The sequence below is a fragment of the Xyrauchen texanus genome, chromosome 49 (assembly GCF_025860055.1).
Source record: "Xyrauchen texanus isolate HMW12.3.18 chromosome 49, RBS_HiC_50CHRs, whole genome shotgun sequence".
NCBI classification, from domain to species: domain Eukaryota; kingdom Metazoa; phylum Chordata; class Actinopteri; order Cypriniformes; family Catostomidae; genus Xyrauchen; species Xyrauchen texanus.
Window position 1 is genome coordinate 17,601,658 of NC_068324.1, and position 24,914 is coordinate 17,626,571.

General features: G+C 37.5%; 1 protein-coding gene across 11 annotated transcripts in view; it reads right to left on the reverse strand.

The window, feature by feature from the left end:
• tjp1b (tight junction protein 1b) overlaps nt 1-22,950 on the reverse strand; it is a 167,477-nt gene extending 144,527 nt beyond the window's left edge. For 6 of the 11 annotated variants that reach the window (XM_052122812.1, XM_052122804.1, XM_052122800.1 and 3 more), the window contains exons 1-3: nt 22,432-22,949; nt 2,056-2,097; nt 1,801-1,957 (exon numbers count right to left, since the gene is read on the reverse strand). In XM_052122812.1, coding sequence (XP_051978772.1) covers nt 1,801-1,957; nt 2,056-2,097; nt 22,432-22,529 — 297 coding nt within the window. In that variant the 5' untranslated portion in view covers nt 22,530-22,949. Of the gene's footprint in view, nt 1-1,800; nt 1,958-2,055; nt 2,098-22,431 lie in introns of those variants that run through there. The other 5 variants (XM_052122813.1, XM_052122806.1, XM_052122805.1 and 2 more) reach the window with 3 other exon arrangements.
• Nucleotides 22,951-24,914: the final 1,964 nt, after the last annotated feature.

A 24,914-nucleotide genomic window follows, 5' to 3' on the forward strand; every position in this document is an offset into this window, starting at 1 on the left:
TTACATGCCCATATTTATCATCTTTATCAGTTTTGGTTCAGTTAGTCATGTGTCATTGTCACATTAAAATGTTTGTGTGGGACATTTATGACACTTCAAATACAAACTATACTTCAAAAACTCCCCCCAAAAAATGGGAGTGGTGCTCTGGTATCCTCATACTTTTGGCCATGTAGTTTATTTTTCAAATACACACAAGCCTGTTTAGATTGAATCAACCATGGAGCATTCATATTACGCACTGCTATTAAAAATCCAACAACTGAACCATCATTTCATCCATAATTTCAAAGTGTGAGGAACAAACAAGTGTCTGTATTTTTCTATGCTGTGGCATCTCATGGAAATCCCACTCAGAGCTCATTAGAATAATAATCATGTTAGAGTGTTTTCCCAGAGGAGGCGAGGCAGTTTGTGAGACATCCTGACAAACTTCAAATCCCAGGTGTTTCCTAAGCAAACGGAACACATGCCGGGGCATCCCAGAACAGAATTGGATTCACCAAGGTGTTACATTAAAAAATGTAAAAAATGTTCAAAAATGTCAATAACTCATTCTTTATTTTTTAATTTTTTTTTTCACATTTTAGAATAATAGTAAAGTCACACAACTATGGAATAATAGAAATGGCAATATGGGAATTGTGTTGTGACTAAAAAAAATCAAAATAAATAAAAACTCTGTTATTTTTAGCATCTTCAAAGTAGTCACACTTTGTCTAGATTTTGCAGAAATGAACTCTTTGACATTTTCTCTTGAGGAATCACCCTGGGATGCTTTTTAAACAGTATTGAAGGAGTTCCCATCGATATGCTGGGCACTTAGTGGCTGCTTTTCTTAATTTTTTTTAAATAAAATTTTAGTTTTGTAATTAAATAAATGAATATGGTGGCACAATGATATTTTAAAACTAATTTCCAAGCTGCGCTTTTCCATACTATGGAAGTGGATGGGGACTGGGACTGTCAAGCTCCAAAACTAAAAAAAAAAAAAAAAAAAACATAGATGTAGTCCATATGACTCGTGTGCTACATTCCAAGTCTTCTGAAGCCATACGATAGCATTATGTGAGGAGCAGACCAAAACTGAACTCATTATACACTAAAAATCTTCCCAACAGTCATAGCACTAAAATCTCATTTGCATCTACGCATATTCAAACTCGGCAACTCAAGACGCATTGCACCAGTTTTCACGATAGGGATTTTCAGCAAATAACAAATTAAAATTCATCATGTTCCTCACACAAAGCTACAGTAGGCCTTCATAAGACTATTTTTATTTTGTGCACATGCAGTCCACTTGCATTATATGAAAAAGAGCAGCTTTGACATTCCGCTAAACATCTCCTTTTGCATTCTGCGAAAGAAAAAAAATCAAATGGCTTTGGAACGACATGAGTGTAATATTTGGATGAACTCTCCATTTTAAAAATCTCATCTCACATCCATTAACTCCAGATAAGTGTTTAGGAATACATATGAACTGACTCCAGATGTGTGTTTATTAATAATAGTGAATAAATGGATAAATGGGTGCATGTTCACTGCTGCAGAAATTATATTGAGCACTCAAGCACACTGCTGGTACTTGTGCATTTTAATAAACAAATATACACACTCATACTCACACCATTGGCATCGCTTTCAGTAAACACATGTATGCATGCACATGGAGCCCCGCACACTCCATCTAAGGGTGCAATCTCATTTATATACACACACACACATACTCCCCACCCCCACTGCACTTTACCACACAACGAGGCATTGCTGCAGTGGATGCAGTATTTAACTCACGTTTGAGTCCAGTAGGTCCATGCTGTCCAGACTTTTGCTGCGGTGGATTCGGCCCTTAATTCTGCGCAGGGATGGTTTGCCATGCACAGATCCCTCCGATTCATCCAACAGAGGGAGTTCTGGGGTGTTGATGAAGCTGTGGATCTTAGGATAGTAACTACGAAAGAGATGAACAAAGTGTGTTAAAATATAATCTCCATAAGGGGGGGGGGGCTTCCTATGTGAAATGGAGTGAGAAGAGTTGAAAATGCTTACACTGCAGGCCCGTATTTGTCTTTGTCGTGTTTGGGGAAGACCCTAAGATTGAAGCACAAGAGAAAGAGAGGGATATTTAAATTTCAGCATGACAAATCTAGCAATAGGAAGAATCATAAAACAGAATGCATAAAGCATAGAGATGCTCAAATGTGAAAACATGTTCAGTAGTTTAAGCTGAAAGCATTTGAAGCAGCATCTTTTTAAATATCTGTTATTTTTTAATGTTAAAATCTCTTGTCCTTTCCTAGCTTAATATACAGAGAAAATGAGTTAGCCATTTGAAGGTTGAATTCCCTGAAAAGTGTAAACACTGAGGTTCCGTGGCACTATCAAAGCATTGCTCTTCCTAACATAGCAAAATTTGTCTAATCCAATTGCAGTTTGAAAACAGACATTGACTCAATTTGAAATCACATACAAGCATACTACTCTTACTATTTCTGCCACATCTATAAACTACAGAAATAGCAAGTGTACTTTGGTAGTATGCAGATTCAAATTATAATTATTGCAATTCCATTTGGTGCCACAAGGTTTACCTTACCTAAACAAGATTTATACAGTATATGAAATACCACATTTTCAAGCAGGGACTAACACGGGACGAACACAGTTTTTACTTTAGGTTCGTTCTGAGCAAATCTGATTTTTTTAGTTCTGGATCAGAAGTTCCACAGCCTCCATTCCAAATGGTAACTGGTTAGAACAAAATAAAGGAACTGTTAATAACATTCTTTTTAAAATGATAGTACTGAGCACTAAGAGGTGGGTGAAATACCAACTGCAGTGTTGCCAGATCTATCAAGAAAACAACAACCTGGTCTGGAAAAACAAGCCCAAAATAAGCCACTTGCCTCACCAAAATAAGCAAAAATAAGCAATTCCATTTTTCCTGTGTGGTGGATTTATCAGCAAAGAAATCATAACCAGCAGTTAATTAATAGTTAAGCATAAGCACTATATTTACAGATCTGCTTCTCAGTCAAAACCCGGCAGCAGCAAATCTGTATTAATGCATCATATCTAACAATAATTCAGTGAAGACTTGAAAATAACTGTGAACTGTAATTTTTAGTTAGATACAGTTTTCCTTGTATCTGGATTATCCATGCATGTATATTGTAGTAATTATACATAGTTGTTAAAGGTCATAATTCACAGAATGCAACATTCACAACAGGCAATTAGGCGAAGAAATGTGTGATGCAGAAGTTTCCTTCAGGATCAAAGCATGTTTAATTTTTTTGGGCAACATGAAGAGGTGTAGTTCCAAAAATGTACTGTGATAAACCCTGTGGCATTGGTTTAATGAAAAAAATATTGGAACAAATTAACTGCTTATAACCGATTACCAGCCATTAAAGATAAAGTTTTTAACTCCGGAACAATTGAAAATCACTAAATACATTGCAAAACATTTGTTCGTTTTCGATTTAATTTTTTTTACCTTGAACTGTTTTTAGTCCCTGTTTTCAAGCAATTTAAAAGATTTTAATACAGTTGTTTGAATCGTCTGTTGTGTAAACTCAAAGTAATATGCTTGTTTTGATTGGATATGACAGGTTTTGTTAATCTCTTCAAGACTATGACAAGCAAAAAGGAACAGGGAGATATTAAAGATTAATGTCACATAAAGGGGTTTCAGGGGCTTCTATATTTTTGAAGCCACTTTAGCCTCTGGGCTTTGCTGTATTTAAACACTCCCATACAAATAGTTCTAACCAAAAATGCTGTGAACATGCCCGGTTTATACCAGGGGTTCTCAACGGTTGTGGTACCGTCCTCCAGTGGGCGTTCAAAGGATGCCAGGGGGTGCTGAGAGTAAATTAGTTGAGAGGGGGGTGTTAGGTTATAAATGGGGGTGTTTATATTTGTACCATGGTTCATCTGATTTCGAAATTTAGCAACGCATCTGAAGTATCTGGTTTAGCAGCATCAAATAGACAGGCGAAGTCACAACCTCTGCTAATGCACCTGTATGGCTCTGTAGGTGGATACGGCTTAATGGAGAGAGCAGCACAAGCACAAAGCAGGTGCATTTTTACTCGCAGACCTGTCTCAAGCTCTTAAACGTGCACCCCTGATCATTGCAGTGCTGTGAGATCCAGTGAAAAGCACAACGCGAGATGTGGAAACCATTTGAATTCAACACAGAATTCTACATGACCAACTATTTACTACAGTTACTATAGTTAGAAGTAGGAGGGCCATTCATCAAAAAAGGTTGAGAACCACTGGTTTAAACAGTGAGACATTTTTGCAGGTTGCTCAATGGAGGCAAAATTTGTGGACATTACTGTAATGGTATATGCTGTTATAAGCATTAGGTTTAACTGACGTGGATTCCATTTGTAAACAACAAATCTGTTTCATTTGAAGTCAACATGAAATGGCATTTGCAATCCATTTCACCGACCTAGAATGAACGTTAATATAACAAAATTTAAGTAAAATTACCTTTACGTGTCTAATCGAGTCAAAAAACAAATCGAGAGTACATGTCAAATTTGCTGCAAACTTGCCGCAAATTTGCCACTGATCATTTTCATATGCAAAAGAGCTATGCGGCAAACTTGCGGAAAATTGTTCATTGTCGCAAAAGGTTTGCTGCAGGTTTGCCAATGTGAAGAGCAGTGAAGAGCTGCAAACTTATGGAAAACATATTTGGCAAATCACAAACTTATATGAATGTGAAAATAATGAGTGGCAAATTTGCTGAAAATTTGTGGCAAGTTTGCAGCTAGTTTTGACCAAAAAAAAAAAACACTAGAAACGCTGCAACACAGTTTAATTCACTTTCACACAAATCACGAGTACAATGTCTGATTAATACTTTAATCAGATGATACTGAGGAAGGGATATCAGGCGGACAGCAATGGCACCATGGGAAGATGGTCAAGAGACCATGGAGAAGCTGGCGGATGGTCAGGAGGCCAAGGAGGAGTTAGCAGACGGTCAGGACGCCAGGGAGGAGCCTTCAGGAAGGGAGCAGGGTCCAGCAGTTTGGGAGGTGGTTCGAGGAAGGGAGCAGGATCAGGAAATTAAGACTCTTGGGAAGGAGGTAGAGTCTCAGGAGGAGGAGCCGGAGGTGGAGCGGACGGAGCCGCAGGAGGAGCAGCAAATGGGAAAAGGCCTCCATGTCCGTGGGCACTGGCAGTGACAGGAAAACAACCTCTGTGGTCAGAAACACGGGCAGTGAACAGGGAACGACCTCTGTGATCGTGAGCACGGGCATTGACTGGTGAGTAGTAGCCCTTCTCCTCCTCCGGACAGCCGTGAGCACTGCTGTGGGTGACTCGGATGACGGAGGCGAGGGAGGCTTTGGGGGGCGGAGCCGTGGGAGGCTCCGGGACAGACGAGGCTTGCAACGCTGGCTCTGGAAAAGATGAGGCTTTCAACATTGGATCCGGGAACAGACACAGATTCAGGAACTTGCTCCGGGATGGACGAGGCTTGCAACGCTGGCTTGTTGGCCGTGGCAGGCGTGGGCGTTGACTCGTGAGCCATGGCAGGCGTGGGCATTGGCTCGTTGGCTGTGGAAGCCCTGGAGGGAAGGCCGTGGAAGGCTCGGAAGAGAGAGGGCCCACCGGAGCGGGAAGCAGAGAGGACTTCATCGAGAGGTAATGGCTCACCAGCATTGCTTGAATATATTCCTGAAATGAAAGGTTCCCCATCTCCGGAGAGCTGTACTCCGGTGGTCGTTAAGTCCCATTCCATAGATGGAAATGAGGTAGTTGTCAGTTATTGTGGTTGTCACAGCGAGTCAATAAAACTCTACAAAATATTTCTACCGTAAAGGCTGATCCGCTGAATAACAATGCTAGGTCAAGACTTAAAGTGACTTAATTGGCTTGTTTTGCCCCAAACAAAAGAAGTCCTTCCATCGTTAAAGTCAACCAAATCAGCCAATTCACAAAACTCCGCCACATAGCCCTCCAGCGAACGATTCCCTTGATGGAGATGCAGGAGCTTAACTGCTGGGTTCATCTTTGGTCTAGTCTTCTGTCAGCACATGAACTACAGAGAGAGATGCAGTTGAACCCAAATGCAGAGTTTAATCAAGATGAAGACAAAATACAAACAGAAAAAGCACTAGGAATGTTGAAGATAAAAACAAAGATAGACGGCTCAAGATAGACGAGACTAGACAAACCAATATCTGAACATGAGGTTATAAATAGAGGTACAAATGATGGTTAAACACAAAATAGCTGAACGCAATGATTATGGCGGACAGGTGAGGATGACAACAGTGCATCTTGGGAATTGTAGTGAAGAGGGTGATTTCAACATAAGAGTCTCTAGAAGAAGACAGGGGAAACACGGAATAGTTCATGACAACAGGCTGACACATGAGACATAGAAGCGTCATAGAAGCATTTGCTTTTAGGACACTATCGGTTAGATTTAGGTGTTGGTTAAGGGTAAGGGTGTCAGTTGTGTTTTTAAAGTATTAGGTTAGTAGAGGTAAAATCTAATAAAAATGTTGCCATGGTCATGTAATGTTCATGAGATCAGGCTGCATTTTACTTCTGTATATATTAAAGAGTGAAACCACATTTTAAACGAGAGAAAAAAAATAGATAAAATAAGAGGGCTTGGTGATGTTAGTCAGAATGGAAAGTTAGAGATGAAGCCAGTTGTTATATTTTGATGAAAGCATTTACATTTAAATTAAAAACATTTAATTTTTCCCATTTTTTCCCATCAATGAATCGGTGGGCGTGGGCTCCTTTCCCAGTCATGTTCACAAAAAAGTGTGAACCCTGGACATTCTTCCTCCTTAGGCCAGTACGTGTGTCAACTAGGCCCTTTACTGAGGTAAGTGCTCCACATGCGGTGGTTATCTCATTGATAACCCTGTGTGATGTATTTTCCTCAATAGGTTTCCCTGTTGGTAAACCATGTCTCCCTTCCCAGAGGCTCCTCTGCCTCTGGTCACCGTGTCTTGTAGTAACTCCTCCCCCCTTGGGTAGGATCTACCTCGGGACCCTTCCACATGTCGTGCTTCCGACCTGTGAGGTACTCGGTAAGACCATGTGTTGTATTTCCACTTGAACCCCCCCCCCCCCTTTCTGGGTGGGGAGTGGTCTCTGTTGTGTTCTCCTCTTTGGAGGGGCACCCCCCGACATGGACCTTATTTGGGCCCCAGCTGAACGATTTAGTCCCTTTCTTGGGGAGAACAAAGAGAGAAGGCCACGGCTGGGTCAGCCAGTCCTTAATTTTTGAGCAGTCATCTTGTCCCCGAGGTGCAGGGGACCATTTTGACGCCTACCAGTGCGTTGGGGGTAGTTACACGATGGCCTGGTGCACTGGCTGTGAGGCACACAGAGCTCTGCCCGTCTCGCACTGCCAGTCCATGTAACACAGTTCAGTAGTTGTGGCGTTTTCCATAGGGACCCCTAGTGTCACTTCATAGACACAACGTCGAGTGAGTGACAGAAGGGGAATGTCTTGGTTACTAATGGAACCTCCGTTCATTGATGGAGGGAACGAGACGTTGAAATGGTCAGGACCTTGTCTCAGCTCCTCGGTGCGAAACCTGAATGAGTGGCTGCATTTTCCCCTCCTTTTATTTATATATATTTACATATTGTGGCATGCAAATTCCACTCGCCAATTTTCATTGGCCTTTTCTCAAAAGATCAGAGATGAATGGCGCTCCCAAGAGCGACCCCTAATGTCACTTCATCGATGTCTCGTTCCCTCCATCAGGGTATGGAGGTTACGTTAGTAACCGAGATGTTCTAAATCAATTTTAATGGTTAAATTAAGTAAAATCTACTTAACTTCATTACATAATATTGATTAAAGTGATTGAGTAAATTTTATGTTCAGTAAATACAGAAACTTTTACTTTAAAATTGTATGTAACTGTACTTTAATAAAATGAATCAAATTTAAATAAAAATTGTATTTGAACATTTCACATTTTACATTTTACACACAAACACATTGAATCATGTATTGTACCAAATGATATACATGCCTTCCTCAGGGCAGCTTACTACATGCTTTATGTAGTCTATTAAACAATGAAATACTGCATTGTTGGATATAAGAACAAATTACAGAACAGTGAATGTAGACCTCAACACTTGTTGCGCACAACATGATGATGGTAACAATTAACAGATAAATATTTTGATCATGAATGGGTAATTTTGAGTAAAAAAATTTGCTTCAGACTTCATAAAACAGTAACCAACCACAAAGTGAACAATAAAAATGGCTTGAATAATTAATGAGCTCGTTTGGTTTCACTGTTTGCCAGTTTATGCTGGGAACACCAGTTTCGAAAACATCAATATAATTTACTTGTTTTATTTTCCAGTGAAATTTTTTTAAATTAACAAATAAATATCACAAAGTTTTCTACTTTAGGATTTATACATGATAAAACATTGCAAATATACGAAACAATCATAAATATTATTTATTCTAAGCTAGAACATTTATTTTGACATGTTTGAATTGAGTACAAATACTTAATATTCTCAAGTTTATGTTTAAACCTATTCAATGTAGAAAGTACTTGTATAAAGTATTTTTCAGTTCATGTATTTCTTAATAAATTGGATAAAATATGAACACACAAAAGATCATATTCGTTTTCTTTAATCAACATAAAATGAGAAGCTTGAATCTGACTACTTGAGCAGATGTTGTCATTTTTGTCATTTCCTCAGGAAATTATAGGCCTGAAAGGGTGCTTGAGCTAGACCAGAGCATATTTCTGAAAGTCTGGTACTCCTTTTACAGAAATAACAAAAGCATAATCTTTTTTTATTATGTTATGTTAACATATTAAAAATGAACCTCATTACAGGAATGACCTTGGATTACAAAAAAGAGCCAGAAAAGCCTGGGCACATATTTGCATGGGTGTTTAAATGAGAAATGTTCTAATAACAGCTTTTTTTGTGCACCTGAGTTTACAGTGTGCACCTTGAAATGATTCTGCTATAAAGGAAAGTCATGACATTGCAGAGGTTGGGGAGTGATTATGTAATACCACAGGAACACATGGTTTACAGTAGCTATAGTAGGGTGTACAACAGTCCTTGTACAGTAGGAAAGGTAATTTAAATGCCTTGTACCATAAACATTCACCTATTAAAATCAAGGCACACCGTGTTTATGAAAGGATTTGTTTGAAACCCCCTGCAAAACGAAATTCAATACGGCAAATCTTCTGTTTAAATCCGCTGGCTGTGGCACCAATGAAACAGAGACCTCATTTCCATATTAAGTGGTAGATTATGGAAGCCTCATGGGGTATAGTTACTGATTTCTAAGAAACCATACAATAAATAAGAATTCAAGAAGCAGTAGGAACAACTCTGGTGCAAGAAGCAGTAGGAATAATTCTGGCACAAGCAGTTTAGTGTCTGGATAATTTTGCTGTCCAAAACAATGTGGTAAGCAGATGCTAATGCAGTTACAGTCCAAACAAAAGACAGGAGATGGTTTATAATCAACTTGGGTTGTCCATGCAGTCCCCTGACCTCATCCTATGTGCCTCATAAATGTATCTGGCACAATTAGATATAGAAGCAAAAGATATTGCTTGATCAACAAATCAATATCTACTCTTGTGTTCAGCCTAGGTCAGTAGAAAGTAGGTTTAAAACACACAGACAAATCATTATTTGGCTGAACTTGTGGGCAGTGGTTCCACATGTTTGAAATAGGTTTTCTAAACTGAAACTGTAAAGTCTACTCAAATTGCTTGTGTAGTAGAACTGAATTGGTAAAATGCAACAAAATAAGACATGTTAAATTAACTGCATCTCTTGCAGTTAACCACTCACCAGCAACAGCGCATGTTAGCATGATATTTGCGGCATTTTTAACTATATTTATTGCACGGGACTCTGGAATAGCTATTCGATTCTGAATAGGTCAACGCTGCTTTGAAACAACGTCTGTTGTGAAAAGCACTATACAAATAAAAATTACATGACTTGAAAATGACTCAATACACCACCTAGTGGTGTGATATTTCTTAGTAACAACCGCACATCCAGTTATTCAGACATATTAGACCGGTCATCCCGGTATTGTGAGTCATCTTTACTGCTTCTCGGATCACTGTGCGATTTCTACAAGTAAGCTAATAAAATACATTCAGCTCAGGATTTAGTTCAGGATTGAGAATTAAATTTAGTTGGCCAGAAGTCTGGATAATGACCAGTCAGACATACCTTTCTTTTCACAAACAGTAATTACATAATTGAAATGCAAATCAAAATTCATGTCCATTTATTAATTTGGTTAGTAGCCGTGTAATAAGCAGCATAATGTACAGTCAGCAGGTTTTTATCACAAAATAACCCCTTCAGGGAGATGCAAGTCCCAGACATGAATCGCCCTGTCAGGGTTTATTTTGCAATAACCATCTGACTGTACATTATCCCTTACATAACGTATTCCCTACTGGAAAATTTTTTATAAAAAAACATCTTACCAGCTTAGCTTGCAAAATTGCATGTTAGCATGCTAATTTTCATGTTTTGAACTATATGTTATGTATACCCTCTGAAAAACATCTTAAACCAACCTAGCAAGCAATAGTGCATGTTAGCAAGCTAAAAACACTTTATTAACTATATATAACATATAGACCATTTCAAGGATGTAAACAATAACAAAGAAATTAGAATGCTACTGACCCTGAATCATTTCCAGTTTCATTAACAGATCCTTTAAATGAGGCTCTGAGTTAATATTTCCTCAAAGAACATCAAAGGTTAAGTGACTTATCCAGATGTTTTGTTGATACTGAGCATCTATGAGAGAGAGAGGCGATTAAATTGTATCATAGTTTAGATGCTCTCAATTATTTCCTCAGCAGAAAGCTTGGGAATATTGGATCGCTCCTATTATAATCAACGAATATGTTCATTGAAGCTATCTGCGTGACCTGTGGACAAGGTAATGATCTATTTTTTAATTAGAAAAATACTTTTCTTGTCTATCTCTGCTACTCCAGCTACTCTGAGTACTTAGTTCAGTACTGCATATGTTGTTATCTTATGTGACAAATTCCTTGTTTCCTCATTTTCAAGTTGTTTTGAATAAAAAACGTTTGCTATATGAATAAATGCAAAGTAAATGACTTGCGCAGCTTCATTCATTATAATGGAAGCAATCTATGGCCACTTTTAGAGCTATCCCTCTCAAATTTACAATTATGGCATGCATTTTGTTCACCTACCAGAGATAAGATGTGTGCTACAGTTGTTAGTACTGCATGTAATTAGCCCCACACTTCACTGCAGCAGTTCCTGCATTCATTTATGTTTGCTTTTCAGTTAGTTCCAGGCATCCAGAGACCATCCAGCCACAGAACAACACGGTCAAAATTTTAATAATGACATTTTATGATATTGTGTTAAACATTATTCGTGTTAAAGTCACTATGAATGAAGCGCCTCCTGATGTTGATTTGAATGAGTTTTGAATGACAGCTATTCATATTCAAGGGACAAAGACATAATTTACTTACACAGACAAATTGTACTTGAAATGGTCTATACCCCTCTGAAAAAACACCTTAAGCCAGCCTAGCAAGCAATAGCACATGATACAATGCTAAAAAATTGTAAACTGTATGTAATATATACTTTGCTGAAAAATCATCTTAAACCCAGGGGTGTAAAGTAACAAATTACAAATACTCACATTACTGTAATTAACTACTTTTTCCCAAGAATTTTACTTTTTTAAGTAATTTATAATAACTATTATAAAATATTTTTTCTTTTACTTGAGTACATTTTAAGTGCTGTAACTGTACTTTTACTGCGCTATTTTCCCACCGTCTGTGTTCGCTACTTCCCTGCCCTGATTTAATTCTTTTAAATCAACATGATTGGCTAGGGAGATTCTCGTGACTCCCGTCAAATCAAATCACACATACAAAGCTTGAACGGCAGCTACAGATCTGGCGGCAACTGTGGAGAATGCCTCAAGCACAGTTTACAGCTGAACATATCCGGCTGCACTTGAAAGGACTTTTCGCAATGAAAAAGGAGAATTGCTTGATCGTGTCATTTGAGTTTAACTTGCTCAAGCCAGATATCAGCATTAATCCTGCCTCAAATTTGAAGAAACTATCTATCACTGAGATTATTGTGTTGATGTGAGAGATTAATGCAAAGGTTATCAATAGGGCTGGGGATAAAATTATCAAGAATGTTTATCGAAAAAAAGAGAGATGTCCTCAATCAAATGTTTGAGTAATTTTCTATATTTAGCCTATGTTCTACATCTAGAACAGCGGTGTTCATTACATCAATCAGGATCGCAAGAGCACCACTGGTTGGTTGATCTAGATAAAATATATAAGATTGACTTTTCATTTCCTGACGTCTATAGCTGCTTGCTGTTTGATTGACAGGCAGCTAATGTTTGAGCGCTAATGTCCTTAATGCGCCTAAATGATCAAATACACTTTATAATTCCGCAAATGTCCGTCAAGGTGAGGAGTTAATGTAAACGCAGTCGTTTATGTGTAAAGTGAATTTAAACAGTGGGGAAAAAAAAAGTATTTGCATCAAAATGTTGGACTTGAAGTGTACATGTAACCAAATTGAGCACTGTCTAGTAGGCTATGTCATATAAAGGCTATTAATCAAACAACATTAAAGGGTTAGTTCACCCAAAAATTTTAATTATCCAATAATTTACTCACCCTCAAGCCATCCTAGGTGTATATGACTTTCTTCTTTCAGCCAAACACAATCGAAGATATATTAAAAAAATATCCAGGCTCTTCCAAGCTTTATAATGGGAGTGTATGGTACCTTAGATTTTGAAGCCCAAAAACGCACACCAATCCATCAAAAAAGTTATCCATACAGTTCCAGGGCGTTAATAAAGGCCTTCTGAAGCGAAGTCACGCATTTTTGTAAGAAGAATATCCATATTTATAACTTTGTAAACTATAATCACTGGCTTCCAGTTTTGTCCCTCCATGCGTTCACAAGAGTGTCGAGTTCTGGCATATGACGTAGGCATAGCGTAAGCTCTGGTGAGAAGTGACAAACTAACCCTAAACCTTTAACAAGGAAATTAGAAAACCACTCACTACTTTTGGCCAAATAACTTGAGTAGCTTTAGAAGTATTAATGTAATAGAATAAAACAGTGACATTTTTAATAACAATATAAAAAATATATATATTGTTCTTTTTTTATAATTCTGACCCCTGAAGTAGAGAGTGTGTTAATTGGTATAGTAAATTACCAGGAAAGTAGAGATGATAAAATAATTTATAATTATGCTCAGCCTTTATAAAGATAGAAAAGTATCAACATTTGCAGAGCAATACTTCAGCAGAACATTCCACCAGTCACAAACTTTAGAAAACTGTGCATCATGCATTAGAATGAGAACACAACTATTTATTGGCATAAAATATACAAAAACGAAATCATTGTGGAACATTGTATCTCAAAAGGAGGACAATGTGGCCCCGCATGTGCTACTTAAAGAAATAATTCATACAAAAATGAAAATTCTCTTATCATTTACTCACCCTCTTGCCATCTGTCTATGACTTTCTTCAGAACACAATTAAGAATTTTAGAAGAATATTTCTGCTCTGTAGGTCCATACAATGTAAGTGAAGGGGTGCCAAAATTGTGATGCTCCAAAAAGCACATACAAGCAGCATAAAAGTAATACATACAACTCTAGTTGTTTAATCCATGACTTCAGAATTTATATGATAGGTGTGGGTGAGAAACAGACCAATATTTAAGTCCATTTTTGCTAGAAATTCTTCTCTCTGCCCAGAAGGTGGCGATATGCATGAAGAATGTGAATCACCAAAAACACAAGAAGAACAATATGAAATTTAAAGTGGAGATTGACTGAGCAGGGAGGAGCATTAATGGTAAAAAAGGAATTAAATATTGATCTGTTTCTCACCACATACTGTATATCATATTGCTTCTGAAGACTTGGATTAAACCACTGGTGATTAGAATACTTTTATCCTGATTTACTGTATGTGATTTGTAGAGCTTCAATATTTTAGCACCGATTCACTTTCATTGTATGATCCAAAAGAGCTGAGATATTCTTCTAAAAATCTTAGAATTCTGTAGAAGAAAAAAAATTATACACATCTGGGATGACATGAGGGTGAGTAAATGATGAGAGGATTTAAATTTTTGGGTAAATTATTCCTTTTTAAGCATGATGTAGCCCCTGTACCAAAACAACGTTTCCCATCCCTGCTCTACCTCCTCTATTGTGCTGGACATGACGTGCCACGTGATCCTGCTTATTTAGCTTTTTTTTTTTTTGTGTTCTTACATTGTTTGAACATGTTTTATGTTTTGCAACTCGGTTTTCAATACTCACTACTCATGACTACTTTTAAATGAGCTACTCTTTTACTCTTACTTAAGTAGTTTTTAGGACAGCTACTTTTAATCTACTCACACTACATTTTTTGGGAAGTAACAGTACTTTTACTTGAGTATGATTTTCCAGTACTCTTTCCACCCCTGCTTAAACCAGACTAGACCAATGTTACTTTCTAACAATATGTAACATACCCAGCTATAAAAAAAACATCTTTAACCAGCCTAGCTAGCGATAGCACCTGTTAGCATGCGACATGTCCTTTATTAACTATATGTAACATATACCCTGCTGAAAAAAACATCTTAAACCATCCTAGCTATCAATAGCACGTATTAGCATGCTAAATGTTCTTATATAACACGTTAAATGTTATTTTATGACAATATGTAATGTAAATCCTAATTCCTATTAAACCAGCCTAAGCTGGTCTAACTGGTTCTCCAGGTTTAGCTTCGAGGCCAGCTGGACCAGATGAAAAGTGCCCAAAACCCCCAAAATCAGCCAACAGAACGCAACACCTGCTAAGACCAATACATCAGTTTAGAGTGACTCTTTTTTGTTATTTTGGTTTATTTTTCAGCAGAGAGTGTCAATGATCTTTAAGTAAAACAACATAAACATTATGTTTAAATACCCGTCCTAAACATTAGCAAAAGCTCCACTCTTCACCACAATGGTAAATCAAAAGTCCAACATAATTAAACTCTTTTAAATCCCAACATAATATAACATTAAATACTAACATGTCTCAATTGCTGCTCATCTTACTCAAAAACTCCTAACATTATATTTGATTTTAACATTTACTCCCCTCATTGTCACAATCAAAGCATGTTGGGACATGGAAATTCAGCAACACTACATTAGCACCTACAATTAAGCACCTTAATTTAGTCCCAATACAAATTGATTTTACTAATTGAAATGCATGTATTTGGATAGACTGCATGCTATAAAAATGAGTTGCACGTTATGAAATGAAGTTATGACGAATTGTGTAGTATTTGCTCATTTTATTAGTGAGATAAGCAAGAAAAAATTATTTTCTTTCTTTGAAACAATGCTGACCACAAAGCTGTAGTGATGGGTGGTTCATGAATTATTCATTCATTTTGAACGAATCTTTTATGTGACTCAGAAGAACGAGTAGTCTCAGAGAGGGATTCGTTCATTTTGTGTTCGCTGCGCATGTGCATTGCGCAACCCCCTCGCATAGGCCAGTGTTTCCCAACATTTCTTGTGCCATGGCACAATTTTTATGACTAAAACATTATATGGCACACCACTGTCCCACATAGACTAACCATCATTAATAGGCCTATTTATTCTTTTCAAAAACTTGTCCATGTTTTCTGTCATAGTGGCATGTTTACTTGTAATTTTTTTTTAAATTTATCTATGCAGAAAAAAAAAGAAGAAAAAAAATAACATTCAGTGCTTGCGTTCGACGCTCTCATCGTCCGTCATTGTGACGGACAGGGCCGTAGAAATTCCGTCATAATCTATTATAACCTATTATGTAATATATATAATATAATATATATATTACATTTTAATTTTCATATTTTAATGATAATAAGATTTTTTAATCATGAACTTACAGGACGAGTATATAGCAGATTATGCATTTATTTATTTATGAAGAGAACAGATGAACAACAGACACCACATGAAGCAGATTAATGTTTTTTTTCCCCCGCAGTGACAGCGGAGGCCACTAGAACACGACATATGAACAACACAATATTACAAATACAAATACGATTAAAATATGAACAAAACCAGTAAAAACATTAACTGAACACAACTCAAATCTTCCTCCTGGTCCGCATCGACTTAAACTGTGTGCTCGCCTGTGCGTAATCAAATGCATCAAGGGAGACTGATACTGAGGCAATTGTCATTCGATTATTCATCTTTGCCTCGGACAGAAGACTTCTCGTGGCCATTTTAATTTGGTTCTGGAGGCTGAACCCAGCATCAAGCGCCGCATTGCCCTCCACATGACAAGTTACAGAAAGCATCACAGAGGGGCGATTTTACGAGTTTGCCACGTAAAAAAGCGGGAGGTGTGCACAATAAACATTGAAAACATGTATTTGGAAGAGAGAAAAAAGCTAGCAGTTGCTTTGATAGCAGAACGTAATAAAAGGACTCGTTTACGTTTAGGTCTAAGCTTTTTCTTAGTGAATTGAAATTAGTTCAATAACTGGGGTCTCTGATAGGCCTATTCGTAAACGATAATCTAATATTTAATTAAAAGACACATTCAATGTCTCTTCACAAATTTGGACAGTTTTTAAATATTTCTTGTTGCTTAGTAGGCTACTCTCAAAGACATTACTGGTGAAGCAAAAATGTTTGTATGAAAAACACTTTGGTGTGACGTCACTTCATAGACTTCAATGTATTCTGCAGCAAGTCACGAGAAAGACCCTTAACGCATATAGGCCTAAATATCACTCACTTTTGCACATTAATCATTGCTCTTCACAATCACAAAAGTCACCGATTATGGTTTCAAAACGGTGAATTTCTCCGAAAGGTGAGGAGTTTGGATCCTTGAAATATAGGCCTATATATTTTTTTCATGAATTTATTTATTTTGTGGAAATTGATAATTTTCCACGGCACACCTGACAATATTTCACAGTGGTTGGGAAACACTGGCATGTACACTGGCACAGGCGCTGTACAGGAAACAGAAATTATTAGTTCACCTTTCAACTCTTTTGGTCCAAGTCGGTCGTTCTTTTGTCACAAGACAGCCATATACGCTACGCATTGCTCACACAGGAAATAGAAATGATCAGTTCACCTCTCGAGTCTTCTGGTCCGAGTCATTCGTTCTTTTGTCACGTGACAGCCGTATGCGCTATTTACATACGGCTGTCACGTGACAAAAGAACGAACGACTCGGACAAGAACATTCCAGAGATGAACTCATTTCTGTTTCACATATTTTGTCCTTGGCTGCATTATACATTTTCCTTATTGGGAATATAATCAAAGTTTGCGTAAATAGACTTGTTGGGGGCATTTGGCTATTGAAAATGTAAACATTTTTACTTAATTCTGCTCAAATGACCGAAATGATTCCAATAAAGATTTTTTTCATTTTGCTGAACAAGACTCAAAGATTCATGTCAGTAAAATGATCCGATCTTCCCATCACCACAAACTGGCCATCCCTGACTGCCATCAACATTATCTCTGCTTCCATTATCACAAACATTATTATGATATTCTCTTTGGCCGTTCCTGAATGGCCCAAGGGCATCACAGATGGAGCCAGGAACAAGCTCAACTGTGTGTGTTTAAACCAGACTGAACACAACATTTCTTTAAGAAAAGGCTTTTTATTACCCGGCTTTTGGTTTATGACCGTCAACCACTAATGAAGTAAATAATCATTCTGGATGGTATGAAAGTGGAAAGCATGGACGTTTATTTGTCTTGATGGGAGAGCGGTACTTCCATAGCATCTCAATGAGTACTTCACTTGTTAATGGGAGATGAGGAGCAAGGAATTGGTGGGAAGGGGGGCTGGTGGAAGACATTAGCAATTAAAACGTGATCGAGATGCTTCTTCTGAACTCGGTGGCTACTGTCAGTCAAGCGCACACTCGGCTCACATTTAAGAGAGTATACAAATGCTAAAAAGCACGTGTAAATAAGCCTCAGGATGGGCAACTGCTGCTAATTTCGTAATACCAAGTTAAAGCTAATTTCTGGAATAGTTTATTATGACTGCGGGGGAGGAGGAACATCTGCTATACTTCCAGGACTCAAAACAGACATCATTCACAGAACCTCTTTATTTCCACTCATGACAGGCAAGACAGCAGTTTTGGAAAGGTCATTTCCAATAAAGCAATAGTTTCAGTCATTATGGACCAAATATTATTCGAAACACATATGCTGTTTTCTTTCTTTCTGTGGAACACAAAAGTAGACTTTTTGAAGAATCTTTACACAGCTGTTCTTATACCATGACAGTCCATGTATTGACCACATCTGTCAAGCTTCAAAAAGGTATTAACACTATAAAACACAATCAAAATTCCTTTTGACTTTGATTACATCGTGTTTGTGTCCAAATTCAAAAATGTTGCTATGACATCATTGATGTTAAAACGCAATTGGTTCTTGTGTGTGTAGTAACCGAATGTGACTGCATTTATTAGACATGTTTGCGTCCAGATTCTTCAGTACTTGTGTGTTAAGATCTTCAAGATAACCAGCGATATACGTCTTAAAGTTCGGCCTGTTTCTCACACAAAGAAACTATCGTATTACTTCAGGAAAGTTGGAATATTCTGCACAAGTCATATAGACTAAACTTCTAGTGCTTTTGAGTTTTTAGTCCTTTTTGGAGCTTGAGAGCCATGGTCAAAATGTTGAGGACGTAATGAAATAATACATTTTTTTGGGTGAATTATTATTTTAAATATGAATCAATAATGAACACTAAGAGTGGCCAAAAAGAGCCCAGAAAGAACTGATATCTACATCATTATAGAGGCATCATTTCCTTTGATCAAATACATAGTTTATTACAGTCATGTCCCAATGAGTCAATTCTTGCTAATGTTTATATGACTGATGAAGTTACTTGAAAATAACACAGCTATATTTCATCTTTTGATATCACAAAGCAAAAACTGATGTATGCTACCTGTCAACTTTCTTCCTTAATGCCCTGTCAAAAAATCTTCACTCACTTCATGAGAACTCGCCTGCTCTATGCATGTCCTTTCACCTCTTTTCTGGGATAGATCCTGAAGTCTTCTGGGTGAAATTGCACAGATTTTAAGACACAGGCAGGGAGGCTCTCCTAGGAACAAACCTAATGAAGGAACTCTCAAAGACGAGGAATTCTTAATCATTCTCTGATCAGAGAAATGTACATTTGAGTCTCATAGTACGAAAGCTCCTTTATATTATGTATGCAAAATGTGATATCCATGAAAGGTTTTTCCAGAAGTCAATTACTGTTCCAAAAATATTTTGGAGATGCATTTTATGTGAAGCAATAATTTTTTCTTTTATTTAAGGTGAGTCTCACAAAACCTATCTAGAACATCCAGATCAAGTCAACCCAAAATAAAAATTAAAAATACTTTTAGATCCATAACAGATATATTTTGTAGCAATGTGTTGCTTAATTTACTGTGATTTGAGGTGAGAAAATTCCTGTAAACAACAGCAATGTCATGTTCCAAAGCCCATGAATAATTAACAGTAACTCAAACAAGTACCAGCATCCAACCATAGCATCGCATGGACGTCTCTCTGGGTTTAAGGTGATTCATCATCCATTTGGATTTATGTGGATTTTGCAAGATTTACCTGTATAGCTATTCAAAGTTTGTCATGTTAAGTACCTCAGCTTGATAGCAAATTACATTCGCTCACATGGTTGATTTCTGTCGTGTTCTGATGTTGTAGCAGTAGCACTCATGGGCACTCTTAATACAGAATACCTTTGGCTTGAGTACTTCTTTAAGCTTTTGGCGTATTGCTGACATCAAGAAAAACACACTGACCTCCATTTAAGGCTAAAACCTTACACAATCAACTTAAAGGAATGGGCAGGGGTGCTAAAAGATTGAGATATTTCTGTGACAATGAAAACAAGAAGCAAAATGTGGGCACTCGCAACTTGTTCCTCTTTAGTTACAAATGAATTACCCAGCGTGCAACATTCAATTAGCTGCCCTTACTAACCCCAAGGGAAACAAAATGCATATAGTTGTTCAATCATTAAAGCAAGACCATCTGCATAAATTCCTTTACTTAGAAAAGCACTTTAAGAATAACATTGGACACCATTCCACCATTACACTGACAATTGCCATTACAACAACACAGGCCTAACATTTGTTTGACCATGTCTGCTAACTGGTTATTTTCCGTTCATTAGTTCGTTCTTGATCTTTCAATCTCTTTCCTGGTTTGATTCTTTGGCATGTAATTACAGTGGCCTGAGAGAACGTTGATGCACTATTTACCTTAGAACAGCTCCGAGTGAATCTGCTACATGGCAAAATTTGTCCCATGTGCGGCCTATAAACCTGCTGAGCCCAGAGAATGCTCTGTAAGACAGGTAATTGGGTGCTTGCCATAGTAGGTTTAGTATGGATTTCAAAACCACATCCAGCAAAATACAACTCTAAAAACATTATATTTATTATATGAAAAGAAGGGAGCCAATTAAGAAATTTTCAAAAGTGGAAGCATATTACCACTTGTAATTCCCAATGATACCTTTGATTCAGACTGATTCGTTAATAAATCATTCAGATAGATTTGTGAACCAGTTTGACCAATTCTTTGAAAAAGACTGACTCACAATCACTCATGATCACATAGGAAATTGACAAGTTGCTACCGAATGTTCATATACCCTGAAATCAACCCCGAATTACTTTTGTATTAATTCAAATGTTATCAAATTTTCCTCTGGCACTATACTGATAGCATGTTGCACGAGACACGTTTTCTGGTCCTGTGGAAACCATAATTGTGTTCACATAAATATTGGTGAGACTGATTCAGAGGTTGCATTTACACTCTAAAATTAAATGCAAAACTGATGGTAAGGTTTAGGGATTGGGAGTTAATAGAATATGCATTTCTGCTGACAGTATTACTTAATTACACACACGCACCCCCCCAGGATTTTAGCAGCTTGTTCAATTTACTTAATTAAAATGAACCAAGGCAACACAATTCGAGAGCATTCTATTTAAATTTGTAAAATGGAAGTTTACTTAATACATTTGAGCTGTGACTACATGAATAATTTTTGTGGTGTAAATGTAGCATTTGATGAAACTGATCAAGGGAGAGATTTGTTCATGTTTAATGTTCTGTTATATTGGTATTTCAAATCAATATAGTCTGTTATGCTGGAGTTTTGGGGGCTACACCTGTGGTGAAGAATGGTGCTTGTGCTTATGTTGAGGATGGACTTTCCAGTGATATTTGATTCAAGTATAGTTTAGCTCTAATAGCAGTTGCAACTAAATTGATAGTGCAACAGCTTCACTAGCCTTACACTGATAATAATTAACTGAATCTGTTCATTGTTTAAGATTTTAGGTTATTAAAAATGTTAATGAAATGTCCAATAACCAAGAAGGCCTAAGTCTTTGATCTTATTGAAAAGCTATGGAGGGGTAGCAAGTATTCATTATCCAACATTCATTAGTTGTTTGTACAGTATAGGCTATGTGTTGGCCAGTAAGAAACGGAAAACCTTATGACCCAACGAGAGTGCAGTGGTGACACACTAATCTTCAATACACTTATCCGACTCATGATAATCGAAACACACAAATCTCTATCTATAACAGCCACTGCAAGTTAATTAACGCTTGTGTCCTCTATTTAACTAAAAGTGTAATCCTATAGTGATTACAGAGGCAATCTGCGCACACAAAAAGGTCTTGGAGGAGGCAAATGAGTGACCAAATAAAAATTAATGGGAAATTCAACAGTGTAATAGAAACACGACACTATAGCACTGTGAAGTAAAACACATCCACGCATATACAACATACATAAAGAATACCAAACCACACAATGACAAGCTGGTGTAGGAAATGCACACGTTAACACTCAATGTAATGCAAAGAAACACACACATCCATGCTACTTTTTATTTCATTTCAAAGTACACATACACAATGATTTGACTCATGCTTTGGTTTGTATTGGAGTGATTTATGAATGAAATGACACACAAGTGAATGAAAAGAAAAAAGCAATGTTCACTACACAGAAGCAGCTTTATGACATAATGCACACATTCTACCTCACTTAAAACGTTGCTTGCACCTTTTCCTGCACTATTACAGCGTGGTACATGCTGCCTGCAGTCCAGCAATGAGATTTCAACATTCAGATTGGAAAATTACAATAATTACATTATTGCGTCCCGGCAACCTGCATCACTAAATACCCCTTAAATTTATACTCACCACATATGTTTTCTCGGAGGCAGGCTACGATCTCTGTTGTAGGCTGTCACCCCTAGAGCCAGCTGCATTACAGTAATGTAATCCTGATAATTAACCATGGTACTATTCAGCGCTTTTTTAAAACACAAAAATCCGCACCAAAAGACAAGCGCAGGAACTACGTTGATTATGATAATACTATGATAATAATTTAAACTCTTCGCTTTCTCCGTCTACTCCCTAGCATCGGCTTCAACTGCGTCTTCCTTGTTGAGCATCACAGCGCCATTTCCAGCAGCCGTAGCAGAACTGAGAGGGAAAACACTCCCGGGGAGGGAGCACGCCGCTGCCACCATGACTACAATGACAGTCTGCTCGTGTCGTATCTCTGTGAACAGAAAGCGCGCCAATCCATTCGTTATTAGTCACGAGATGGGAATTCTAATCCCCGCCACTCGCGCGTTCTGCCACTTATGCTTAGAACGCGCGCGCTCTCATTCTCTCACTTTTGTCGTTCTCTCTGCGGCGCGGCGTCCACGCGTCGGTGCGTGAGGTAGGTAGGGGAGTGTGTGTGCGTGCGTGTGTGTAGGTGTGCGTGTCATTGTGTGTGTGGTTTGATTGGAGGGAGATGGGGAAGCAGGTTTTTTTTTTTTTAATTAAAAATCAAGAAATTCACAGTAATAAGAATACTGAAAAGGTTAAATCTGAAGGACGTGTATCAGGGCATTTAGTACTAATATATATATATATATATATATATATATATATATATATATATATATATATATATATATATATATATATATATATTTAATAATTTCATTATATATATATTTTTTTAAATGCATGCTCTATACTTGGAAGCACGTATTAATGTACTCAGCAAGAGGTCACAATGTTAAACTGCCAAACAAAGGGATTACAAATGCAAAACAATATATAAATCTAAATATCAAATGAAAGGTAGGGATCTTTAAGATATCACGCAATACATAAACTACACTTTTAATTATATTTTCCATTGAAACTGCCTATCAAAGTTGTGTCCTCACTTTCCGTCAACTCCGTCAATAAATCAGACAATATCATGGTCAGCTATAACTCTGTGGACCTCTTTCCCACCTCTTGCTCATGGTGGATGCAACAGTAGGACACGTAGTCTGGTAAGTTAATATTTTTTATATTTTAAACAAGCAAACAATGTTTAAGTCTATGTGGTCACAGCCACAGAGAATTGTGGAATAATTTTGTCATTTGAGTTTAGGTTAAAGAGGAAGCTTTAACAAACAAAATGGCTTCAGTGTACAACACATGGTTAAGATGGAACTCCGTCACCGGAATTTTGTCAAATTTCAGAACAGACCTTTTTCACTGAATGATGACCTGATCACAGCGTAATCAGGGTAAATCTCGCAATCTTTTTCATACGATCAATTTTTTAAATATTGAGTGAAAATTTATAACATTATGCGTTTTGTTACATTACCCTGGAATTAGTTTTAAAAAAGTAATTACTACAGCTGTGAGGGGTAAGAGTGTGACAGTAAATCTTCTATCGGACTTAATCCAACCCTCTCTATTTTTTCCTCTTCTGGAAAGTCATTCAAACGTAATAGTGGATTTTTTTCTTTTGCACTTGGAGCAAATCGGTAAGAGAAAATAATATTTTCAGTGATCTCGTATTCAATCCCATTCACCGCTGTCAAAGTTTACACTGCAATTGTTCACTTCTGCATTTCAAAACCCAGAGTGTGAAAAAGGTCTATTGTGTGAAGACAGATTTTGTTTTTTATAGAATGTATTTTATCACTTAAATCCTTTACAGAGCACCATTATTAGATACTTTTTTGCAAAAATTTGCAAGTGTAACAGTAGCCAGCTGATACATGATAGATGTGCAGGGTGTAAATCTCACTCTCTTAGACACACTAGCGACCGAGGCTATGGCAATGCCTTTTATAGCCTCCTTGCTAGCACATCCAGCTCCCATGCCAGGAACTGCCGCTCAGGGTGGGTCGAGTAGGACCGGTGACACTGGTGCCGTGACCCGTATAGGAGTACATTATAGGGGGGTGAGTGTAACGGTAACCAGCTGGCACATGATAGTGGTGCAGTTATCTTTTAACTACCTTTGTCTACATATTAGGGCTGGGACAATTCATTGACGTAATCAACGTCATCGATTACAGAAATACGTCGATTTGCATCACATGCATCGATGCGTCGCAATGGAATAATTAAAATGCATCACCCGGTTTAAGCATGGATTCCCCGAGGAACAAACTGCAGCTAAAAAAACTTGCCCATGGTGATCTAAAGCGTGGGAGTATTTTAGCTGGAGATGAACGAACACTTGAAGCAAAGCATCCTGGAGCGCTTGTCAAGATGGCAGCAGCGTAAGTCCTGTTTACTTTTTGTCCCCACCCAAACATGATATAGTATTACAACATGTGTTTCTGTTAGTAGTAGTCACTTAAAATAGATTTTCTATATGTTTCCTCATC